We start from the raw sequence: 9,414 nt of genomic DNA, 5'->3' as shown, positions 1-9,414 counted from the left end.
TGAGAAATATAGAATAACTAGAATCTTCACATTATGGATTTATTAACACATTCCAAGCGACCTGACCCACCGGTGGCTCAGGTGGTTTATTACATTGTTGCGGCCCGACCCACCGGTGGTCATTTTTATGCTAATTAATATCCTCCAAATTATCCAAAATAGGATCAACCTATTAATATTTTTTTGTATTAAAGATTATCTTTCTATGGATAAGGTATTAAAAAAAATCAGTCAATCAATGGGGGCATACGCCGGGGGGCGCGTCGCCTCGCCCACCCTACGACGCCAAGCCCGGGGGTCCCTCCGGGCGAGTCTCCATGCAGGCCCCCTTCCCAACCCAAGTACCTCCCGGCAGGATCTATCGACTTGCTCAAGCCATGAACTCCGTGGGCGTCCCCTTGGTCTCCTCCACTCAGGATTGTCTCTTACAGAGACAACCCGATGAGCGGGATCAGCTTCCGGAAAACGTGCCACGTGCCCGTATAGCCGGAGTTGGCGTTGACGGACTATGCAGGATATATGTCGAATCAGTCTCACGGAGTAGTCGCCGGTTTGACACAGTTATTCCAGCGATATCCCATGATTCTGCGTAGACACTTTTTACCAAAGGCATCAATCCGCCTCTCCAAGTTCCCATTTAGTGTCCATGTCTCACAACCACAGAGTAAGACAGGGAGCACAAGGGATTTGAAGATCCGGATCTTTGTCCTTCTGCACAGGTATCGACAACGCCATATACTCGTGTTGAGCGAGTCCATAACACCGTGGGCCAGACCAATCCCCTGTAAGACTTCCTGGCCAGACTCACCGTTGTTATGAACTACGCTACCAAGATACGTGAAACTTTCTGAGATCTCAACGTCCTCTCCACACGCATGAACAGACTGTACTGTGTCATCCAGCAAGCCTCCAAACACCTGTACCTTGGTCTTGGCCCAGGAGACCTGAAGTCCCAAGGGCGAAGCCCTTGGGACAAGGACACAACCCTGCCTCTCCCGCATTCACGGGAAAGAAGCTGGACAAGCCCCACCACACACACTTCACAGCAGACCAATACTCCTCGCAGGAATCCCACGGAGTCGCAGAAGATGCCAGAGAGATAATTAATAAAAATAATATATTTGTTGACCATTAAACCATATCAATTTTACCTTGAATTGAGTCTATTATGAAATATGGTAATTTATATTTAGTTGATCTTTTTTTAACTTGAGTGGTTGAAATTTGATGAAAATCTTTTTTTGGGGGGGAAACTTTGACCTTGGGCGAACTTTTCGAAGTCAAAGTCAAAGGTCAAGGTCAAGGCCATGCAAGGTGTATCCTATGGAAGCATTTGTTTCAAAATTTGATGAAATTCTATTTTTTTGGAAAATTTGACCTTGGGCGAACTTTTCGAGGTCAAGGTCAAAGGTCAAGATCAAGGCCATGCAAGGTGCGTCTTTCCATGAGCTAAAATATGAACCAGGTCTGAAGTGTCTACGGTGATTAAAACCGAAGTTGTGGCCAAAATGACGTTTTGTGCGACATTGACCTTAACCTTTGACATCCGGCCATGCAAGGTACATCATATAGAACATTTGTTTCGAAATTTGATGGAAATTTATTTTTCTGGAAACTTTGACTTTGGGGGAACTTTTCGAGGTCAAAGTCAAGGCCATGCGGTGCGTCTTTCCATGAGCTAAAATATGAACCAAGTCTGAAGTCTCTACGATGAGGAGAACCGAAATTATGGCCAAAATGACGTTTTGTGCGACCTTGACCTTGATCTTTGACCGTTGACATCAAAAAAATTAATGGGTTCTATTCTGGATAGACACGAGGCTTCCCTAAAAAATTGGTTGAAATATTCGCAAAATTGTGCACAGGAGACTGTGACCTTGACCTTTGACCTCAGACATAAAAAATCTAATGGTTTCTATTCTGGATGGACACAAAGCTTTCCTGAAAAATTGGTTGAGATATCCACAAAACTGTGCACAGGAGACTGTGACCTTGACCTTTGACCTCTGACATAAAAAATCTAATGGTTTCTATTCTGGATGGACACGAAGCTTCCCTGAAAAATTGCTTGAGATATCCACAAAACTGTGCACAGGAGACTGCTCACGAACAAACAAACAAACAAATAAATAAATAAATAAATAAACATACCGACCCGACCGAAAGTATAACCTCCTCCAACGTCGTTGGCGGAGGTAATAAACAAAAGATGTGCATTCCCATATTTTGAGTTCATTGTTCTCCCTTCGCATATTAGCCATGATGTTTCACACTGAAGCAATCCAGGCACATGAACGGACTACCCTCACAGCCAGCACAAAAGGTTGACACTTTCTTTGCTCTTTTTGCTGCAATTTTCCATCCTTCGTTCAATGAGGAGCCATAATTTGAAGACGGACTGTAGAATTCACCACAAGAATCTTCATCACCAGAGCCATATTCTGGAATGACACTCTTCGCCTTCTTCGCGGTAGACAAATTGATGGGTTTCATTACCAGTAAAAAAATACAAGTAGAATTGGTTAATTTACTGTATTGTAAGGTAAACAGTTGAACAATTGTAATAACAAATCATATACAGTAGCTTATATTCATATATATGCACAGAATAGCCATCTTGATGGCCTGCCCCAAAATGGGTAAGGCCGCAACAGATTCATATAACATTATATTGTTGCGGCCTGCCCCCACGTGGGTCAGGCTTTGTCAGGCGCAATTACGCTCCACAAGCCGCCAGCATAACACCACCCCTTCTCTATCCCGTGGCTGCTGGCAAACTGGAGATGTTCACATTCAAAATCATCGCAACATCGTGGCGGCGGTGTTGCTGCCAGCCGTAAGATATTTGTTAAATTAGATATGAAATATAGTCAAACATCAATAAGAAGTAATTGGTGTATGTAGACAGTCCACAAACACCGATGGGAGTTATATAGCGGGAAACATGAGGGGTGGCTGGACGGGTTGTGTAGTGAAGTGCCTATGAAGCAGCCTTGATGAGGGCGAGGATTTCCTTGGACTCCTTGGGGTACACCTTGCTGACTTCTGTGGATATGTGTACTGCCATCTCTGTCTGATCCTTGGTGCAGACGCCAGTCTTCTGGATGCATTCTCGGACCAGCCACGGATAAATCACTGTGACAGGAAGACGGAATGATGAGTCAGATGCACAATCAACATCTCGATTATGATATTATTGAGTGCATTGTACAGGAGGAAGTTACGAGTTAGATGCACAGTTACCCTTGAATACTCGATTATTATATAACTGTAACAGAAGCAAGTCACATACACAATCTGTATTCAATGAAGTGAGAGGTAAAGTATAAAGTGGTGTCGATGTACGAGAAGATAAAAGACTTACCTAAGATTTGTCTAACTTTGTCATTGTGGGCGCATAGTTCACAGTTCTTTCCAAAGAAGCAATTGTTCACCAAGTTCCCAAAAGCTCGATCGTGAACTAATCCATCAAACTCAGACTTGCTTGCATTGGAAAGGCTAAGGGTCGGAATCTGATCTTCGGTATATCCTGAAGGGCAGCCCACCTGCTGGCCCATGGCGCCTGCCACCATGGCCAGGGCCACAGTCATGACCGGGAGCAGAAGACGAGCCCTGTGGAAGGAGAGGTGTCGTTGTTATAGACGCAAGCGTCGCACATCTCTGTCACGGATGTGGGATCAAAATATAGAAAATGTCAGAGATTATTATTAAGGCGAGGTTACACTGTACGTTTTTCTCCAACCTTTGGGCGTACGAGTAACAGCGGTCGCCCGTTCTCCCAACCGGGAGCGAGTTGTCGATTGTCCGTACGGATGGAAAACGCAAAGTATAATCATACTAAGTATTTTCACAAGCAGGAGAGGCATGGCAAAGAGGTGACGTCATGGTGCCTCAGTGGATCCGAGGCATGGAGGTAGAATTGATGGAGTCGACACGGCCCGCTAATCCCATTCTTTGAGGTGAAGCCGCCTAACTGTCATTTTTAGGGCCGCGAGATGAGGGATACCCGGGTGAGAACTCACGTCCACTACCTTAGTTGCTAACTCAAGACTCCGTCTCATTCATTATGATGATGGTGCTTTTGAGTACTGTTTTTTTTTTTTTTTTTTTTTTTTTACAGCAAAGGAGACAGCTCAAGGGCACAAAAAAGTAAACATTAATAAAAAAAAGCCCGCTACTCGCTGCTCCTAAAAAGAATCCAAAGAGGTGGCCGAAAGATAGGTCAGTTTCGGGAGGAGAGGTGTCCTGATACCCTCCTCTTGAAAGAGTTCAAGTCGTAGGCAGGAGGAAATACAGATGAAGGAAGATTGTTCCAGAGTTTACCAGCGTGAGGGATGAAAGAGTGAAGATGCTGGTTAACTCTTGCATAAGGGGTTTGGACAGTATAGGGATGAGCATGAGTAGAAAGTCGAGTGCAGCGGGGCCGCGGGAGGGACGCATGCAGTTAGCAAGTTCAGAAGAGCAGTCAGCGTGGAAATATCGATATAAGATAGAAAGAGAGGCAACATTGCGGCGGAATTTAAGAGGTAGAAGACTATCAGTATGAGGAGGAGAGCTGATGAGACGGAGCCTTTGCCTCCACTCTGTCCAGAAGAGCTGTGTGTGGAGCCCCCACACATGAGATGCATACTCCATACGAGGGCGGACAAGGCCCTGTATATGGACAGCAACTGTGCAGGGGAGAAGAACTGGCGGAGACGGTACAGAACGCCCAGCCTCGAGGAAGCTGATTTAGTAAGAGATGAGATATGAAGTTTCCAGTTGAGATTTTGAGTTAAGGATAGACCGAGGATGTTTAGTGTTGAGGAAGGTGATAGCTGGGTGTTGTCAAAGCATAGGGGATAGTTGTTTGGAAGATTGTGTCGAGTGGATAGGTGGAGAAACTGTGTTTTTGAGGCGTTGAAGGACACCAGGTTCTTCTTGCCCCAATCGGAAATAATAGTAAGGACTGAGGCTAAGCGTTCTGCAGCCTCCAGCCTTGAGTCGTTAAGTTCCTGAAGGGTGGGTCTTCTATTAAAAGAAGTTGAATAATGCAGAGTGGAATCATCGGCGTAGGAATGGATAGGACAGTTCGTTTTGGAAAGAAGATCATCAATGAACAACAGAAAAAGAGTGGGAGATAGGACAGAACCCTGTGGGACACCACTGTTAATAGATTTAGGGGAAGAACAGTGACCGTCTACCACGGCAGAAATAGAACGGTCAGAAAGGAAACTGGAGATAAAGGTACAGAGAGAAGGATAGAAACCGTAGGAGGGTAGTTTAGAAAGCAAAGATTTGTGCCAGACCTTATCAAAAGCTTTTGATATGTCCAGCGCAATAGCAAAAGTTTCACCGAAACGGCTAAGAGAGGATGACCAAGAGTCAGTTAAGAAGGCTAGGAGATCACCAGTAGAACGCCCCTTGCGGACCCCATACTGGCGCTCAGATCGAAGGTCAGAAGTGGACAGGTGCTTTTGAATCTTCCGGTTGAGGATTGATTCAAAAGCTTTAGATAGACAAGAAAGTAAAGCAATAGGACGGTAGTTTGAGGGATTGGAGCGGTCACCCTTCTTAGGTACAGGCTGTATGAAGGCATACTTCCAGCAAGAAGGAAAGGTAGATGTTGACAGGCAGAGGCGAAAGAGTTTGACCAGGCAGGGTGACAGCACGGAGGCACAGTTTTTAAGGTACCGCACATTTATTGTTGCGGTAGATCTATTTCATAAATACCTGACCTGTCAACACCCGGCAGCCTGGCCGAACCCATTAAGGGGCAGCCTAACCTGACCACACCTGACGCCTGGCAGGTGTCCACAACCTTGCGGCCCTTAGAATGACAGTTCGGGGGATTCACCTTCTAGGGCTGATATCGACCTCCATGGTCCGAGGACAGAAATCGGAGTAATTGATGGGTGACTTGTATTTTTTGTCCACTGTACGAGTATACTACCTTTTCAGTCATTCTGTTATTTCATTATTAATTCCAAGTATACCATTCTTATTTAACTGTGAAAAACAATTCCACGTTTGTGTTTATAATTGGATGTGCAGTCACCTACAGCACATTTATTTGGCATCCTGGTCCACGTCGGACCTGTGCATCCGACCCCGTCTCGTTGCAGACTGACTTGGTTCCACGCAACGGCCCCCGCCTCTGCAGGCAGTGTGACGTCATGCGCTAGCCCGACGAGATTTTAGCGGAAAGTGACCAGACCTGTTGTAATTAGAGTTTGGGAAAACGGTTCGGGATACGAGCAACCGCCCGGCTGTATGTAAAAAAGACGACAGCTGTGTCTGTGAGTAGAAGACGAGAAGTGGGAGGTCGCCTACCAAGAGAATCGTAAAGTGGTTTTGCAGAGCTGCTTTGTCTACAAGATAAGAGAACACCCCGTGTTGTGGGACCACACACATGAAAACTTCGCCAAAAAGAATTTAATGTGTGAATGGTTCATGATTATTGCTGCTCTTCCCTCATTGTGGTGTCTTGCTTGGATATGAGTGGGACTACCGTTTCCAATAGTTAATAAAAACTCTTCTGTCTCCATTCGATGAAAATTGTTCACAGCACTCTGACCAGGAATGGGTAAACACTTCTGTCCTCCCTCTTTGAAGCTCTGATCGTACACACAACCGCCTTTTCCTTCCATTTAACTGTGGCAACAAGTCCATAACATAAGTAACAGCAGCACAAGCTGCAGCAGCCCTTAAAGTTGGAGCTGCCGGTTGCCTGTACCGCCAACACGGTTGGAGGAAAAAGACTCAGTGTGACACCGCATTTAGACTAAACTAAATCCGGCGTTAACAGGCACCGAATCGGATTAAGGTATGTGATTGTTGATATCACTGCTCTTACCAGAATATGTGTAAGAAGATAAGGCGTAACTCCCAATAAATAACCTACCTGGTAATAACAGGAAAACTCGAAATGTAGCCTACACCGATGAGTGCTAGAGTGTATGCTGCCCTGCTCTAATTCTGAAGGTCCGGGATCGATTCCCTACTCAGTGGTGCACATTTCGAGTCTACCTTTTTGCTCTCCACCAAGATGATGAAGTTAATCGGCTTTGGTTTATCTTGTGCAGACAGCCAACAGGTCACTTTTCACACCTCAGCTTGTCACATCTATTTGTTGATAAAAGTTATCGGAGGATAAAAGTTAAGACAGAAGAAATCATGGAGACTAAATCGATATTAACTACAGAACTATTTCTATGGTTTTCGTAACTACATGAAAAATAAAACATTACGAGAGGAGACCGTGAATGACTATGGCAACTCAACAGCATCAACAACAGTAACACAACCTGTCTACTTACATAGTTGCTGTGAGTGTTTCAAGGGATTTCCGGAAGACTTGTGTGGCAGCCAGAGAGGCGAGCATTTATATACACTCCAGGCGGCGTCCAGCGTGTCCTTGAGTGAGGAATGGGGGAGGGAGAGCTGCCAGATACTGATTTTAGGCTTAATATTGAATTTTTACCTGCGCTGAGTCACTTATTGCACATCACGTGACCTTCAGGAGGAGGAGGATCAGAATGACGAGGAGGAAAGGGCAGAGAAGGTAAAGGAGACTTTTCAAAGGAAGATATTTCTGAAAGATTTATTTCAAGCTTTGCAGCACAAGTCTGTCACTTTAGAAGTATGTAACACACACACACACACACACACACACACACACACACACACACACACACACACACACACACACTCCGTGGAGCAACTGGTTAGAGCGCTGCGCTGCCAGGCATCACGATCTGACAGGACGGCGGTTCGAGCCCGCTCAGGCCAGATTCTTTTCGTTCATCATCATCATCATTATTTCATCGACGCCTGCTCCTAGAGCTCCCACCAGGGGATGACCACGGTAGAAGAGCCTCCAACTTTCTCTATCCAGACATTCCCTCCTTACCTGCTTAAAGTTTCTCAAAGATCTTTCCCCACCCCCTCCCCAACGTACTCTTGCACCCTATCCCTCCATTTCACTGGAGGTCGTCCTCTAGCATTCCCTCCCTCTATCTCACTCACACACACCCTTCTGGTCATCTTACCCTCCTCCATTCGCTCCATGTGCCCAAACCACTTTAAAGTCTGTCGTTTCACTTCTTCCACCACTCCACAGTGCCACACTTCTTCCCTTCACCCCTGTGACACATTCTAAAACGCCCGTACACTCTTTCATTACTCATTCCATCCATTCTACTCACACCACAAGCACTCTTCAAATAACTCATCTCCACTGCCTGCACTTTAGACCTCTGACTTTCATTCCAGGTCCACGTTTCACTTGCATATGTGAGGGTTGGTACTATTATTGTATTTCTCAAATCCCTCTTTACCTCCATGCTCACACTTCTGCCATTCATGATTCGTCCCAAAGACCCTACCACCCTTCTTCCTTGCAATGCCCTTTCTCTTATCTCTCCCTCCGTACCACCATGCTTACACATAACTGATCCAAGGTACTTAAACTCATTGACCTCCTCCATTTCTTCACCATTCAAAATTATTTTGCATTCTTTTTCACATTTAATTCCCACTCTATATGGGCATACAAAATCTACAACCTCACTTCTACTTCGCTCACAAACCATCACTTTACTTTCGTTGACATTTACTTTCTGCTTTCTCTTGTTACAGACACTATCAAAAACACTGATCAAGATTTGTAGGTCACTTTCATTTTCTGCAATGAGCACCGTGTCATCAGCAAACAGTATCGAATTCAGTACCCACTTCCTTCCCTCATGGAACAGTCTTACTCCAACTTCTCCAACTTTGCCCTTCATTTCTCTAATGACACCATCCATATAAATATTGAATAACGATGGTGACACCCTTGTCTTAAGCCCACTTTTATCTCAAAATGTTCACTTGTTTCTCCAGTAATTTTGACACATGCAAATGCGTCCTCATAGAAAGACTTTATTACACTAAGCAGTTTTCCTCCCACACCATAAATCTTTAAAACATCCCACAATGCAATCCAATCGACTCTGTCATAAGCTTTTTCCAAATCCATGAAGGCAGCGTATAGTTTCTTTCCACTTGCTATTATTTTTTATATTTCCATCCTGAAGGAAAATATCTGATCCACACATCCCCTTCCCTTCCTGAAGCCTCCTTGTTCTTCACTGATTTTCTCTTCTGTAAGTCTTTGCACCCTCTCTATTATGACTTTTCCATATACCTCTCCGGGTATACTCAGGAGACTTATACCTCTATAGCTCCCACATTCCCATCTCCTGCCCTTCCCCTTGTAAAATGGGACAATGATGGCTTTCGTCCAGTCTGTTGCCCTCCCCCCCCCCCCTTCCCATGCTACTTCACATATCTTGACCATCCATTTAACAACATCATCTCTTCCACACTTCAATATTTCTGCTGTGATTCCATCAATTCCTGCTGCCTTTCCATTTTTTAATATTTTTATTG

At 44.9% G+C, this 9,414-nt stretch overlaps 1 protein-coding gene across 1 annotated transcript; it reads right to left on the bottom strand.

Annotated features, from left to right (window-relative positions):
• Positions 1 to 2,515: 2,515 nt before the first annotated feature.
• Positions 2,516 to 7,389, bottom strand: LOC126997166 (uncharacterized). The gene is made up of 3 exons (XM_050858210.1): positions 7,299 to 7,389; positions 3,365 to 3,612; positions 2,516 to 3,135 (listed from the first exon to the last, which is right to left on the bottom strand). The coding sequence occupies exons 1-3, from the start codon at positions 7,361 to 7,363 to the stop codon at positions 2,981 to 2,983; spliced, it is 468 nt and encodes a 155-aa protein (XP_050714167.1). The 5' UTR covers positions 7,364 to 7,389; the 3' UTR covers positions 2,516 to 2,980.
• Between the last annotated feature and the right edge of the window lie 2,025 nt (positions 7,390 to 9,414).

The sequence above is a fragment of the Eriocheir sinensis genome, chromosome 11 (genome assembly GCF_024679095.1).
Source record: "Eriocheir sinensis breed Jianghai 21 chromosome 11, ASM2467909v1, whole genome shotgun sequence".
Lineage (NCBI taxonomy): Eukaryota > Metazoa > Arthropoda > Malacostraca > Decapoda > Varunidae > Eriocheir > Eriocheir sinensis.
This window is presented reverse-complemented; position numbering and strand designations above follow the sequence as displayed.

Coding starts and splice junctions, on each gene's coding strand:
- LOC126997166 (XM_050858210.1), bottom strand. CDS start 7,363: ATGCTCGCCTCTCTGGCTGCCACACAAGTCTTCCGGAAATCCCTTGAA. Junction 3,613..7,298: donor GAAACACTCACAGCAACTAT/GTAAGTAGACAG, acceptor CTCCTTCCACAG/GGCTCGTCTTCTGCTCCCGG. Junction 3,136..3,364: donor CAAAGTTAGACAAATCTTAG/GTAAGTCTTTTA, acceptor TTCCTGTCACAG/TGATTTATCCGTGGCTGGTC.